The sequence below is a fragment of the Neomonachus schauinslandi genome, chromosome 5 (assembly GCF_002201575.2).
Source record: "Neomonachus schauinslandi chromosome 5, ASM220157v2, whole genome shotgun sequence".
NCBI lineage: Eukaryota > Metazoa > Chordata > Mammalia > Carnivora > Phocidae > Neomonachus > Neomonachus schauinslandi.
In genome coordinates, this window is record NC_058407.1 from 69,711,990 (window position 1) to 69,726,604 (window position 14,615).

A 14,615-nucleotide genomic window follows, 5' to 3' on the forward strand; every position below is an offset into this window, starting at 1 on the left:
GTCAGGATGGGAATGAATTGCACCTGTGTGAGATGACGACTTGTTTAAAAGGTCATAACCTCCCAATGATAGTGGAGGAAATGAGGTCATCTTTACTTTTTGTTCAGGGTGAAGGAAAGTTAAATTTATTAGTTGGAATCATATCTACCTACCTGTGGCATTACTCCTTCTTCCAGTAAAGATTGTAGGCATTGGGCATTTGGCCTTCCATTTGTTGACTGTTAAAATTTTAATTTCTTATGTCTTTTGATTTATAAAAGGAGAACCATACGTTTTAATCAGGTTGTGATAGGTAACACTTCCTGATACTTCTAAATAGTTCCAGTATTTAGAGTTGTGTTTGACATCGTGGCTGAAAAAGGACAGTCTCAGGCTGAAGAGTGTTTAGGTTTCACTGCCTTTCCTACTTGTTTCAGCAAGCGAGAGAATTTTTTAAGGCAGAACAACTTTTGGAAGTCTGATGAGTCCATCGTGTCGCGTGACTGCACTCTGGCTTTTAGCTGTGTGACCTTGGGCAAGTCACTTAACTTCCCAGAGACTTGTTTTCTTTAAATTGGGGTCAGGCTAATCATGTATATTTTCCTTTCTTTTTTTTTCGTGAAGGGAAAGGGGCAGGTATAAAAAGCTGCATTCTGAAAGCTGATTCTGAAAGTCTTGTATCTTTTTTTTCTTAGTACCTTGAGCTAAGGGAGGATGTAAGAATCAGAAGACACTTAACAAGGAACTTCAGTGCCGATAACAAAATTCCTGGGCTCTAGGGCAGGGACTCCACGTTGTGTTGACCCCTTTTACAGTCCTTCCGTCCGAGGAAGACTGTTCATCCAGAACTGGATGTACTTTGCCCAGTAGCTGGCTGCTAGCATGTCACACACATAGTGGGTACTGTGTAACTTTTCAGTGAATGCCCGCTAGTAATGCAGTTCCACACTAATAGTCACCTAGCTGGGTTCTGTTTTCATCTCGTGCTCGGATTCAGTTGCTTTCTGTTGAAGGAACTCCTTAATGAACTGTCTGGCCGACTGTAGCCCATTGATGGTGAAGGCTTTGGATTGAATGTGCTATATAAGGATTTAACTGCTCTTTCCACTCAGTGAGTAAACGCAGTTTGCTGTCTCCTAGAACTTGATTAGAACCCCGAAACCCAAGCGGTTTGGCCCCGTGGCCCCAGTCGGCACACACAGCGGCACCTCTTGGGAGAACGGACTAGAAACCCGGCCAGCGGGGTGGGATTTCTGGAGCGGGCGAGGCAGGAGGAGGTACAGGCCCTCACACTTCTCTCTTCGACTCCTGGGACTTCACGAGGATTTCATCTGTGGGGAAGTTAGGAAGTCAACGGAGCCGTTTTCTTGAGAACCTTTCTAATGAATGGTGCATTAGAGGCACTCTTTAAAGGCAACTGGACCAAGCTAGTTTGGGGAGCATTTTCTGAAATGCTGAGTCGTGAAGGGGGCTGTTTCCAAATTGTGGGGCCCTAGAGTTAAGTGTCAGCGGGCCTGGCCTGGGGGTTGGTTGGGGGTGGTGACACCAGTAATTTGGTTACTATCTCTAGGCCCAGCTGTGTGTAAACAACATTCAATAAAAGTTCTTGGAGCGTAAGAATAGTGCCTTGGGGTTTTAATTTCTTTGTTTTTTTTTCCCCTGTATTGTCCACAGCAGCCATTGTTTGATGTCCTGTGACTGAGAAACCGCCTTTTCACTTTCTTACTATGCCTTTGGAGATGGAGCCCAAAATGAGCAAACTCGCCTTTGGGTGCCAGAGGAGCTCCACGTCAGATGACGACTCAGGCTGCGCATTGGAAGAGTATGCCTGGGTGCCCCCAGGCCTCAGACCCGAGCAGGTGGGAACCTCATCGCCCTGTGTGTGTGCTGTTTTTCCAGGGGATTTAAGATTTCTTAAGAATTGCTAAAAATACGGGCTCCTGGGTGGCTCAATTGTTAAGCGTCTGCCTTCGGCTCAGGTCATGATCCCAGGGTCCTGGGATCGATCCCACGGTCCTGGGATCGATCCCGCATCAGGCTCCCTGCTCAGCGGGAAGCCTGCTTCTCCCTCTCCCACTCCCCCTGCTTGTGTTCCCTCTCTCGCTGTGTCTCTCTCTGTCAAATAAATCTTAAAAAAAAAAGAATTGCTAAAAATAAATAAATAAAAATTTATAGACCATTTCCACCACACTGACATGCTACCTTCCTCGGTCCTTACTCTTTGGATAGTGTAAATTTTTGCCTTTTAAGGTCATCCTTAATTTCTCCATGAAAGTTTTCAGTCCTTATGTACTCCTGGATCCAGAAGTCCTACAGTGATGCTATTTTTGCTCTCATGAATGACATCCAGAGCACTGTTCATGCATTTGTTATGTGGATATCTGACAAGTCTCTTTGGAGAGTGAGAGGAATTTAACCTTTGAAAAAACAGTAACAACAAAAAGGTAATAAAAGGAAAGAGGAATGTTTCCATGCCAGTTCTCAGCAACGCTTTTGCTTTGGAAAAGAAGAAATACAGAGCTGTAAGAAACCATCTGAAGTGTTACTGCTTAGTCATTTGACCTTTGATAACCTTACACATAAAAGAACCTGTCCCCACAGTGCGGACTGGGAGGGAGGAGGAAGCTGATTTTGTGCGTTGTCTGTATTGTTATTTTAAGTATATGCATATTTTTATTTTCCCAATATCCTTATAATGATGAGCTTACTAAACATTGCTGGTGACGGACATTCGTGTCAGGGCGAAGCCATAGTTCGAAGTAACAGGTGCCAGTCGGGTGTGCCGTTGCTTCTGAGTGATGGTGGGGAACTCTTCGGAGAACAGGGGCTCCCCAGTCACACAAGGCCTGCCCCGCGCACAAGTGGCTGTTCCTCAGTAAGCACTTCGAGCTGGAAGGGCTTCTGTGGCCGATACAACGGGGAGAGAGGGCTGCGGCCTGGAACCCGGGTTAGGAAAGCAGTATTTTGACAAGTTGCCCTCTAGGAGAAAACCCCTTCTTTCAGGTTTTGTGTGAAACTCAGCTACTGAAGCAGACAGGGCCCTGATTCCCCCATCTCCTCTCCCCTGGAGTCGCTTTCATTCTCTCTCGGCGCTGCAGCGTAGTCAGGAGGACTCACCAAGGGCTGTTCCTTTAAATACAACAGAAGAAACCCCAAAGAAAAATCAAGTCCTCTCAGAGTGACCAAGTACGGCTCCGTGTGGCTCCCCTCCAGTTTCCTTGGGGAAATGGACTCCAGGTATTTAGAAAATAACACCCATGGAAGCAAAGAAAGCTGATGCTTGAGAGACCCTGATAAGGGAGCGTTGACAGAGCTTAACAAACCAGCTCTTGTGTTTGTAACGTGTGACCTCCAGCGGGCAGAGGCAGCGTGTTTGCGGAGTGGCGGGGTTCGGGGTGCCGTCCCACAGCTTGTGTGGTCATCGGCGGCGCCCTCTGGCACTCCTCCTTGGCTGACCCTAGGGAGAGCGGCTGAGGAAGAGTAGCATTAAAGGTGCACCTTTTATGGTACATAATTTATGATGCTCCTAATTGTCACTACAAATTACATTCCCGAAGAGCAGTTTAGCAGCCGGCTGCTCGCTGTCCGAAGGCTTGCAGTTCTGCTGCCTTGGCTCAGCGGGTCTTCTCATCAGCCGCAGGAGGCCAAGCCCTGTACCTAAAGGGAAAGGTAACTTTTTAAAAAGATGGAATATAAGTGAAGATGTTCACTTCCTGTATGCTGATGTCCTCCTTTCCATCTCATATTCAGATCCAGCTCTATTTCGCTTGCTTACCAGAGGAAAAGGTTCCTTATGTTAACAGCCCTGGAGAGAAACATCGAATTAAACAGCTTTTGTACCAGTTGCCACCACATGATAATGAGGTAAAATAACAGGAAGAAGGCTAATTAAAAAAAAGAAAATACACCCTAAACATTGAGATGCCTCTTGTAAACCTTACCTCTTCATTGGCTAGGGCTCTTTGGCCTTTCTTCAGTTAAAATTTGGCTTGAGGCTACAGCTTTCCATTCTTTAAGAGAGCAAAGGGGGTCCGTGCAATAAACTTAACAACAAGTTGGTTTTTATAGTGTTTGCAGCCACCCACCACTTATCAGGAGCCTACCAACTCTTGAGATTTCCCTGCCCCTTCATCCAGAGTCCTTGCTTTCTGATAGTTCAGGCCTGCAGTCAGGTGCCTGTAGAATGTAGAGTGAGTGTGCCAAGTAACAAGTTTCAACCTTCTGTAGGAAGGTTAATGTCTTTCTTTTTTTTTTAGCGTCTCTCATAAAAGTTTAAACATGCCCTATTTTTTTAAAAAGATAGTTCCTTCAAATTGCATTTCCCTTTTGCTAGAGAGGCTGCAAGGTTGGGTGTCATTTGAAAGGTGTATAGTGCCATTTGTAAATTGGGGATTCCCGGGACAGGGCAGTTAAACTTGCTCTTTCCTGAAACTCGAACTCTGGAAATGAAGAAGTGGCGAGGGAGACTGTGTGCTCCAGTGTGGTGCGTCTGTTTGCCTGTCTCTGAAGGTGCGGTACTGCCAGTCTCTGAGCGAAGAGGAGAAGAAAGAACTGCAGGTGTTCAGTGCCCAGCGGAAGAAAGAAGCCCTTGGAAGAGGAGCGATCAAGCTTTTGTCCCGAGCAGTGATGCATGCTGTGTGCGAGCAGGTAGCCCTTCCTGGGCTGAGTAGCTCGTGGTAGTGATGGGGACGGAGTGAGCTTGGGGGTAGGTGACAGGCTAGCACAGGCATGGGCCCCAAAAACCTCCCCCAAATAAAAGGCAGCCTAGCTTTTTAGTAAGGGGGTATTCACGTTTATGTGTCTATATGACGGGGGGCGTCCGGCTGCCCTTAGGTAAACGTCGGGTGCAATGCTGTCTTTTCTAGGATCTTGGCGTGGAGGGAGGTACAGGGGTACACCTAGTGTTCAAAACTGCAGAAACAGAATGAAGACATTCCGATCTGTACTGGCTCAGAGCAGGAAATGTATCCAATAGGAGGCTGGCTCAGGAAAAGGACTCTTTAGGGGAGTTGGGTGAAACCATTCTTCGAAACAGTCTAGCAGCGTGGCAGTGTATCTGAGGCATGTTCATTCCGTTAAGAATCAGAAATAATCCAGCATTAAAGAGCTATTTAATCACTAACAGGAGGGGGCAAAAATAAAAGCTTTCTTGACAAAATGGGATTTGGTATAAAGTGGGAAAGGCTGAGAATCCAGTCGTCAAAGAAGGATCATCCCAATTTCAAATCCTTTTGTTTTTAGTGTGGGTTGAAGATAAATGGAGGTGAAATTGCAGTGTTTGCCTCCCGCGCGGGCCCTGGAGTGTGTTGGCACCCTTCCTGTTTTGTCTGCTTCACCTGTAACGAGCTGCTGGTCGACCTCATCTATTTTTACCAGGATGGAAAAATTCACTGTGGCAGGCACCATGCTGAACTGCTCAAACCACGGTGTTCAGCATGTGATGAGGTAAAAAAATTTATCCCTTAACACTGGGAAAAATAAGCTTCTAGTCAGCCAATATTCCACTGTTCACATCTAAGCAAAATAAAGTATCTACTGCTTTTTCTGTTTAAGATAACCCTATATATTCATATAGCGGAATAATATGTAGCTAATGAAGAGAAGGCAGCAGGTGTCTTTGTGCATTGATAAGTAGGATGTCCTTGATGGATTTTGAGAAGGGAAAAAAACAAGTTGCAAGTCGAGTATGTGGTAGATAATCTTCTTTTTGTTACATAAAGGGAGAATAAGTCAAGGTTCTATACATATCTGTGTACACACAGAAATAGTATGGAAAGACATACACTGAGTTAACAGTGGTTACCCTTGGGGCATGTGGGGAAGGGATGGTGGTGTGAAAGGAATTTTTTTTAAGCCTTTTATTTTAAAAGGTCTAATACTATTAACTAAATTACAGACTTTATTTAGATTTCCAGTTTTTCTGCTAATGTCTCTTTTCTAGTCCAAGATCCAATCCAGTGTACCTCATTGCATTTATTCTTTATATCCCCTCAGTCTCCTTTAATCAGTGACAGTAAACTTTCAGTGTTTACCTGTATACATTTATTTTTTTAAGTTTTTTTTTTTTCCAGTAATGTGCTATTTGAAAATTTTTTGAGGGGCGCCTGGGTGGCTCAGTTAAGCATCTGACTCTTGGTTTCAGCTCAGGTCATGATGGTCAGGGTCATGAGATTGATCCCTGCATCGGGCTCCCTGTGGAGCCTGCTTAAGGCTCTCTCGGGACGCTTTATTTTATTTTATTTTATTTTTTATTTATTTTATTTATTTTATTTTAAAGTAATTTTAGATTTACGGAAGAGGTGGAGAGATGACAGAGTTCTGTAGACCCTCCCTTCAGCTTCCCCTCCTGTTAACATCTTACATAGCGATGGTGCATGCATCAAAACTAAGAAATTAACATTGGTCTAATACTATTAACTAAATTACAGACTTTATTTAGATTTCCAGTTTTTCTGCTAATGTCTGCTAATGTCTCTTTTCTAGTCCAAGATCCAATCCAGGGTACCTCATTGCATTTATTCTTTATATCCCCTCAGTCTCCTTTAATCAGTGACAGTAAACTTTCAGTTTAATTAAATCCAGTTATTTTTTACTTGGTACTTTCTGTGTGTTAGACACCATGAGCCTTATAATAGTAAAATAGTATCTGCCCTTCGCAAGTTCCCAAATAGGAAACACAAATATTTACATAAGTAATTTTATTGCAGGGCGCCTGTGTGGCTCAGTCGTTAAGCGTCTGCCTTCGGCTTGGGTCATGATCCCAGGGTCCTGGGATTGAGTCCCACATGGGGCTCCTTGCTCAGCGGGGAGCCTGCCACTCCCCCTGCTTGTGCTCTCCCTCTTTCTGACATAATAAATAAATAAAATAAAAACTCTCTCCCTCTCCCTCTGTCTCCCCCCCCCATGCTTCTGTTGTCTCTCTCTCAAATCTTAAATTTTTTTTGAAACCAAAATTATAAAAAATAGTCTTTAATCTGGAGATGTCCACCGGGTCAAATGAAGCATTATCTACAAGTGCTGTTCACACAGTGCAGCATCTGGATAGCTGTAACTGGTGATTCTGCAGACTTTTTAAATGAGTTTTCTCTTAAAACACACACCACTAAATTATTTCAATGTTAATGTATTCTTTGCCAGATTATGCCAACGAAGTGTGGTTGGGGAGCAAAAATATGACCAAATGAATTCTCTCCAGCCAATATTCCACTGTTCACATCTAAGCAAAATAAAGTATCTACTGCTTTTTCTGTTTAAGATAACCCCATATATTCATATAAGCGGAATAATATGTAGCTAATAAAGAGAAGGCAGCAGGTGTCTTTGTGCATTGATAAGTAGGATGTCCTTGGATCAGTCCGCTCGATCCAGAGACTCCAGAACTGCTTTGTATCTAAATCGAGTTAGATTTAAGCTTGAGGCTGTAAGAAACAAGGTTAGCTAAGTGGCTTTTTGAAGAGCCACGGTCTGTCAGTTGCCCAGAAAACCTGCAGTTACTTGGCTTTTAGAATAGCTAGCTAAGATCTTCTTTCATCCTGTTTCTTTTTAAAGATCATTTTTGCTGATGAGTGCACAGAAGCCGAGGGTCGCCACTGGCACATGAAGCACTTCTGCTGCCTTGAGTGTGAGACGGCCCTGGGAGGACAGAGGTACATCATGAAGGATGGCCGCCCGTTCTGCTGCGGCTGTTTTGAGTCTCTGTACGCGGAGTACTGTGAAGCCTGTGGGGAGCATATTGGTGAGTCTACGGCCAGCCTGTCTGCTCTGTCACATGCCCAACAGTCTGTCTACGAACGGCTAGTCTTTTTTTTTTTTTTCCCTGTAACTTAACATACAGTGAAATGTACAGATCTTAAATGTTTTTCTGTGTTGTGCTTTGACAGATGAATAGTCAGTTCTCATTATTTGTAATAGTTGTGTTCTATAAGGTTGCCTGAATTATTGAGTACGGAACCACTGCTCCTGGGGGAAATACAGGGTTGGGTTCCTCCAAGCCTCTGGTCACATTTTCATCAGCTGATCAACCCATAATCTTGTTTCCTGTATGTTTTTGTTTGAAGGCATGTTATTTAACATATACTGAATCATTAATACTGAACTAGCCAATAGCACTATAGCCCATGCCTGAATGAAGCTTCTCTAGGACACATATATTCTCTGGAAGGCACAGCCCAGCCTTCTTGGGCTTAGGAATACTGTACAGCACTTCAGCACTATACTTTGGAACCATTTTAAACAGCAGAATTAACAAAAAGCACAAAAATGAAGAAAACATGATAGTAGAAAATAGAAGAAAGAGAAAACAGACCCAGGCTATGTCAGTTGTTTAAAGAGCTGAGACAAAAGACAAGACATTGCTTTGTTTGAGCTAAGCTTCTTGAGAACGTGCAGATCAGCTGGCTCAAATTTTTCGTCATTCTGCACGTGCCTGAAAATTCCTTGGAAGCTCTGCAAGTGTTGATTTTGGGGTTACAAATAAATTTTGGCAAATAGGCAAATTCAAAAATACGGAATTTGCAAATAATGGGAATTAACTATACCTGTGTGACCCACAACCCTCTCAGGATACAGAACATTTCCATCACCCTCAGAGTTCCCTCATACAAACAATCTCGTCCATTTTTTCTTCCTTTATTTCAAGACCGAACTGTAACCTCCTCCTCTGTCCTTTTCCAAAACAGGGGTTGACCACGCCCAGATGACGTACGATGGGCAGCACTGGCATGCCACAGAAGCCTGCTTTTCTTGTGCCCAGTGTAAAGCTTCTTTGTTGGGCTGTCCTTTCCTTCCCAAACAAGGCCAGATTTATTGCTCAAAAACATGCAGCCTTGGGGAAGACGTCCATGCCTCTGATTCTTCTGACTCTGCGTTTCAGTCCGCTCGATCCAGAGACTCCAGAAGAAGTGTCCGGATGGGCAAAAGCAGTCGGTCAGCCGATCAGTGTAGACAGTCTCTTCTCTTGTCTCCTGCTCTGAACTACAAGTTTCCTGGCCTGTCAGGCAATGCTGATGACACCCTTTCTCGGAAGTTGGATGAGCTGAGTCTCTCTAGGCAGGGAGCAAGTTTTGTCAATGAAGAATTTTGGAAAGGCAGAGTGGAGCACGAAACCCCAGAAGAGCCTGAAGAATGGGCCGAGCATGAAGATTATATGACGCAGCTCCTCCTCAAGTTTGGTGATAAAAGCCTCTTTCAGCAGCAGCCCAATGAGATAGATATTCGAGCCAGTGAGCATTGGATATCTGATAACATGGTTAAAAATAAGACCGAGTTAAAGCAAAATAACCAGAGCCTTGCAAGTAAAAAATACCAATCTGATATGTATTGGGCACAGTCCCAAGATGGACTGGGTGATTCTGCTTATGGCAGCCACCCAGGCCCTGCAAGCAGTAGAAGGCTCCAGGAGTTAGATCTGGACCACGGGGCTGCAGGATATAACCATGATCAAACACAGTGGTATGAAGATTCCCTGGAGTGTTTGTCAGACTTGAAACCAGAGCAAAGTGTTCGAGATTCTATGGATTCTTTGGCTTTATCTAATATCACAGGTACGTAACCTAGGGATTATGGGGTATTTAGAAAAAAGAGCCACTAAAAAATTTATTTGACAAACTAGGTTCAGCAGTAGGGGCTACGTTACTTAAAACTGCAGATCAAGGGAAGGAAGGAGTTTACATTAAATGCCAAACACTAATAAACGTGTGCATACATGTGTGCATCTGTATACATTTTAATATAAGCTTTTTGAGTAGGCATTATCCGTATTTGAAACAGGAGGAAATGGATTTATTTGGATAATGGAGTCTGTATCTTGTCTGGAAGATCCTGTACTCTTTGGATTGTGCTGTATGAATTTCAAGATACTAAAATCAGCCTGTGTACTTTATAAGCTCCTAGCATCTTTTATATTTTCCTTAATTGCCCTGTGGCAACAGATAGCTCAAAAATAGCTGAATGTTTTTTTTACCCAGATTATAAAATTTCACTTTGTTTCCAAAGCATATTCATATCAGCTATCTACATTTTATCCATAAAATGATCCTGAGCTGTAGAGAGTGGATATTACTTACTGTGTTTTACAGTTATCAAGAGGCTAAGTGCCTAACCTGACATACTTTTTTTTTTTTTAAGCTGACATACTTTTTAAAAAAATTTTATGTCAATCACCATACATCATTAGTTTGTGATGTAGTGTTCCACGATTCATTGTTTGCGTATAACACCCAGTGCTCCATGCAGTACGTGCCCTCCTTAATACCCATCACCAGACTAACCCATCCCCCCACCCCCTCCCCTCTAGAACCTTCAGTTTCTCAGCGTCCATAGTCTCTCATAGTTCGTCTCCCCCTCCAATTCCCCCCGTTGATTTTTCCCTTCCCTTTTTTTTTTTTAAACATATAATGTATTATTTGTTTCAGAGGTACAGGTCTGTGATTCAACAGTCTTACACAATTCACAGTGCTCACCGTAGCACATACCCTCCCCAATGTCTATCACCCAGGCACCCCTCCCTCCCACCCCCCACCACATACGTTTTTAAAGGCAAGACTGACATAATTAATAATAATTTAAAAAAATAATAAAGGCAAGACTGAGCCTAGAATCCACCCCTCCTGAGTATCACATTTGCTTTGAGTCTTTGAATATAGAAATATTACTGGCCTATGGCTAGCAAAGGCTGTGGCTAGTTTTATAGTCAAGCTAACGACATTCCATCCTCTCATAAAGATTATGTTACTGTAATACAGGAAAGGCTTTAGTGGCTGCCTTGTGTCAGGAATAACCATGGCAAGGAGGAAGAAGACCGCTACCCTCCTGGTTTCTGTTGGACTTGTCAAAGATGAGGCCTATAACAGGGGAGTTAAGGAATGTGGGTGGGACTAAATTAAGCATATCCTGTTGGCTAGGCCCTCTGGTAGGTGTTTTAACATTTAGTGTCAAAAGCAGACATCATTTGGTATAAAGTGTTAGGGCTGAACATTCCTTGACAGTAACAGGCTGAGAAACAGGCTCCCTCTAGAAAGTAGGAAGTTATGTAGTCTCCAGCTGACAATAGTCTGCACCATGCCCTGGTCACTTGCTGTCGGCTGGGCTATATTCATTTCACTTGCCTGGGCCTTGTTAAAAAAGGAGAGCAGTATCCATTTTGAGAAGAGCTTTATTAAAGTAAGATTAATCTGTAAGTGGCATATTTCATATAGGTGAAAGGGGAAGACTGGATGTGATGATGATCCAGGTCCAGGCTTGGCAGACTTCTTGTAAAGGGCTAGGTGGTACTTGCTGGACCACACAGTCTCTGTTGCAGCCCCTCAGCTCTGTCACTGCAGAAAGCAGCAGTAGACGATGTGTAAGCGAATAGGTGTGGCTGTGTTCCAGTGAGACTTTACCCATAAATAGGCTGTGGGCCGGATGTGGCCCTTGCTGTGGTGTGCTGACCACTAATCTAGGTATAAAAGGACCACAATGGTGGGGTGGCCATGTGGAGGCAAAGGAGGGGATTGATTTGAGAGATGTTCAAGTGAAGTAGTCTGGCTTACATGTATTGAGAGGCAGAAGCTTCTACATGTCATGTTCTACATAAACTAATGAGGAGACTTTTAGGAAGAGCTTAAAATTTTTGCTGCTCATGACGTGCTGTCACTAACACCTGGCTCCAAAAGAGCTGGGCTTGTAAAGAGGCTGTGCCCCTTGTGTCGATAAAGGTCAAACCTTCTCAAGTATATATGCATGTTGGCCTTACCTAGTGGGTGTTAATCAAATATTGAAATTTGAGAGAATTTTCTTTGAAATGCTTCCTTTCAGTGGCTTGTTTGTAATAATTGTCAGAAGATCACATCTTGGCTTGGCTTTTCTCCTAGGGGCTTCAGTGGATGGAGAAAGCAAGCCGAGACCCTCATTGTATTCCCTGCAAAACTTTGAGGAGATGGAGGGAGAGGACTGTGAGAAAATGAGCAATATGGGGACTTTGAACTCTTCCATGCTGCACAGGAGTGCAGAGTCCTTGAAGAGTCTAAGTTCAGAGTTGTGTCCAGAAAAAATCAGGCCTGAGGAGAAACCGGTGCATCTGCCCGTGCTTCGAAGATCCAAGTCTCAGTCCAGACCACAGCAGGTCAAGTTTTCGGATGATGTCATCGACAATGGAAACTATGACAACATCGAAATCCGGCAGCCTCCGATGAGTGAGAGGACTCGAAGACGGGTCTACCATTTCGAAGAGAGGGGATCCAGGTCTCATCACCATCGCCGCAGGAGAAGTAGGAAGTCCCGCTCTGACAATGCTCTGAATCTTGTTGCAGAAAGAAAATACTCTCCCAAGGATAGGCTGCGGCTTTACACCCCTGATAACTACGAGAAATTTATACAGAATAAAAGTGCCCGGGAGATCCAAGCATACATCCAGAATGCTGATCTGTACGGACGGTATGCCCATGCCACCTCCGATTACACTCTGCAGAACCCGGGAGGGCCTAGGTTTCTGGGACTCTACGGTGAAGATGATGATTCTTGGTGTTCCTCCACCTCCTCCTCCTCTGACTCCGAAGAAGAAGGATATTTTCTTGGACAACCAATTCCTCAACCCCGGCCCCAGAGATACGCCTACTACACAGACGACCTTTCGAGCCCAACTTCACTCCCCACTCCTCAGTTTGGTCAGAGGACAACTAAATCCAAGAAGAAAAAGGGACCCAAGGGCAAAAACTGTATTATTTCTTAACCTAGTAGCTGTGGAGATCATGTTTAAACTTTGCCATTAACCATCTTGAAGCGTATCTTCTTTCTACCATAGGAAAGTTGCTAAAATAGCTTAAAGTGCTTTGCCCATGTAAATGAGACCCCTGCTGCTGTTTACAGTGTCAGATTAACATTGGGAAGGTGTGATTTCTCCAGTTTGCCCTCCTTGGATGGTGCCAGTTTGATGTGACATCTTGTGCCTGCCAGGTGCATTACAGTTCTATGTAGCGGCTTTGGTCTCCAATCCTCAAGAGAATCCTCAAGAAACTGTCACGAGGTGATTGGACGGGGGTGTTGATTTTAGACAATGGAGAACCTCCGCCACCTTTGTAAAGCGATAGTGTTTGTCGTTTGTCTACACCAGGTTGGCCCAGGTCCTGATCAGTCTGTCTTGTTGTGCGGCATGCACGTAGTCACACTGACCCAGCCAATTCTGTGCATCCCATCGTGCGAGACCACCTCGTCCCCTTTCAATTAGCCAGGTAAACAGTGCATTGTATTAGCTCCAGCTACAGATTGAAAAAGACACTGCTATTTATAATGTAGTATTTCATAGACTTAAGTGTATTCCTAATTTAACGGTGCAAATATTAATGTACATATGTACAGTTCAGATTTTAAAGCTGGTATTTTTATATCCCTGAATTGCAAGACGTTTGTTACACTGCAGTGCTAGATTTGTTGGGGAACCAGAAACAGCATTTATGGATGAAATGATTGCTTGTATTTTAGTCAGGGTTTATAAGCTTAGATGGTCAAATTTATATTGCCTAGTGATGGAAAGTTTAATTTTTTTGATTTTTCAATATTAAAAAGGCTCTGTATGCATGGTGGGGCTATGTAAATACTCTTTAAAACTATGGCCCTATTAATCTTACGAGTGCTATTTATGGGTCAAGCAATGTAAACTGTATAAATGTAAAAACAAACCCATACATATCCCTGGAATATATGGTAAAAACAAGTAGAAGTTGTTTGGGTGAATGTTTTTTTCCCCTTTGGGGATGGTAGGGGTGCCTTTCCCATTTTCAACAAAGTGGTGATTATTTCCTGGGAAGAGACCAAAACTACAAGGATCTGCTGTATAGGGCAGAGGATTCTATAGATTTATTATTTGAAGAGAGGCTATTCCTTTTTATCCCCTCCCTTCCGGCTAATTTGTTGGCCTTGAACAGCAATTTTGAAAACTGTTTTTCTTTTAAAATCTTCAGAGGACGCTGTGCCACTACTTCGAGTTTATGAGGTTCCACTTCAAGAGCAAATTATCTTGGAGTTGAACTGATGAGCTGATATTTTGTGATGTGCCATTCTTGCACATAGGATTCAGTCCTAACTAAGGTCCTAGTGGTATCTTGGACCTTTAGGAAGTTATTTAATAAATGCTTAATAAATAACAAACTACCTTTCTGAACAGATCTTTGCAAACATATCCAGCTAACTTCCATTTTGCTCCTCTGTTCTGGCATGATTTCTTTTGCCATTCTTCTACCATTAACAGGCCATGGTTGACTCCTGCATATCCCCTGCCCCTACTAATAGGTGTGAAATAGGACCTGAGACACAGAGACAAACTTGTACGTCTTTACTGGAATGGGGAAAAGCTGTTAGGCCTTGGGGGAAGGGGCTATGAATCCAGTAGATAAGCCAGTGGTCTAGCATCCCCTACACCCAGCCCTGACTAGGGCAAGGCTTTGTAGCTGTGCTCCTAGAGAAGCACACAACCGGGCCGGGGGGAGAGCGCCTTACTCAACAATATATCATCATCTCCCTCGTCTGGTTCATTTTGAAAAACATAGCAGCAGTGAAAAGGAAATGCGTGCATCTGGTAAAAAACAAAAACAAAAACCAGAAAAACTCAAAGACAGCGGAGTGTCTCCTTTTCACTCTTCATCCCCAGTCCCTCACGTCCC

General features: G+C 43.6%; 1 protein-coding gene across 1 annotated transcript; it reads left to right on the forward strand.

Moving 5' to 3' along the window:
- The first annotated feature begins 1,706 nt into the window (after positions 1-1,706).
- Positions 1,707-13,672, forward strand: PRICKLE1 (prickle planar cell polarity protein 1). Its single transcript, XM_044914879.1, has 7 exons — positions 1,707-1,838; positions 3,730-3,843; positions 4,489-4,626; positions 5,221-5,424; positions 7,528-7,714; positions 8,658-9,521; positions 11,832-13,672. Exons 1-7 carry the CDS (start codon positions 1,707-1,709, stop codon positions 12,686-12,688), a joined length of 2,496 nt encoding a protein of 831 aa, XP_044770814.1. The 3' UTR covers positions 12,689-13,672.
- The last annotated feature ends 943 nt before the right edge of the window (positions 13,673-14,615 follow it).

Coding starts and splice junctions, on each gene's coding strand:
- PRICKLE1 (XM_044914879.1), top strand. CDS start 1,707: ATGCCTTTGGAGATGGAGCCCAAAATGAGCAAACTCGCCTTTGGGTGC. Junction 4,627..5,220: donor TGCATGCTGTGTGCGAGCAG/GTAGCCCTTCCT, acceptor TTTTGTTTTTAG/TGTGGGTTGAAGATAAATGG. Junction 5,425..7,527: donor GGTGTTCAGCATGTGATGAG/GTAAAAAAATTT, acceptor TTCTTTTTAAAG/ATCATTTTTGCTGATGAGTG.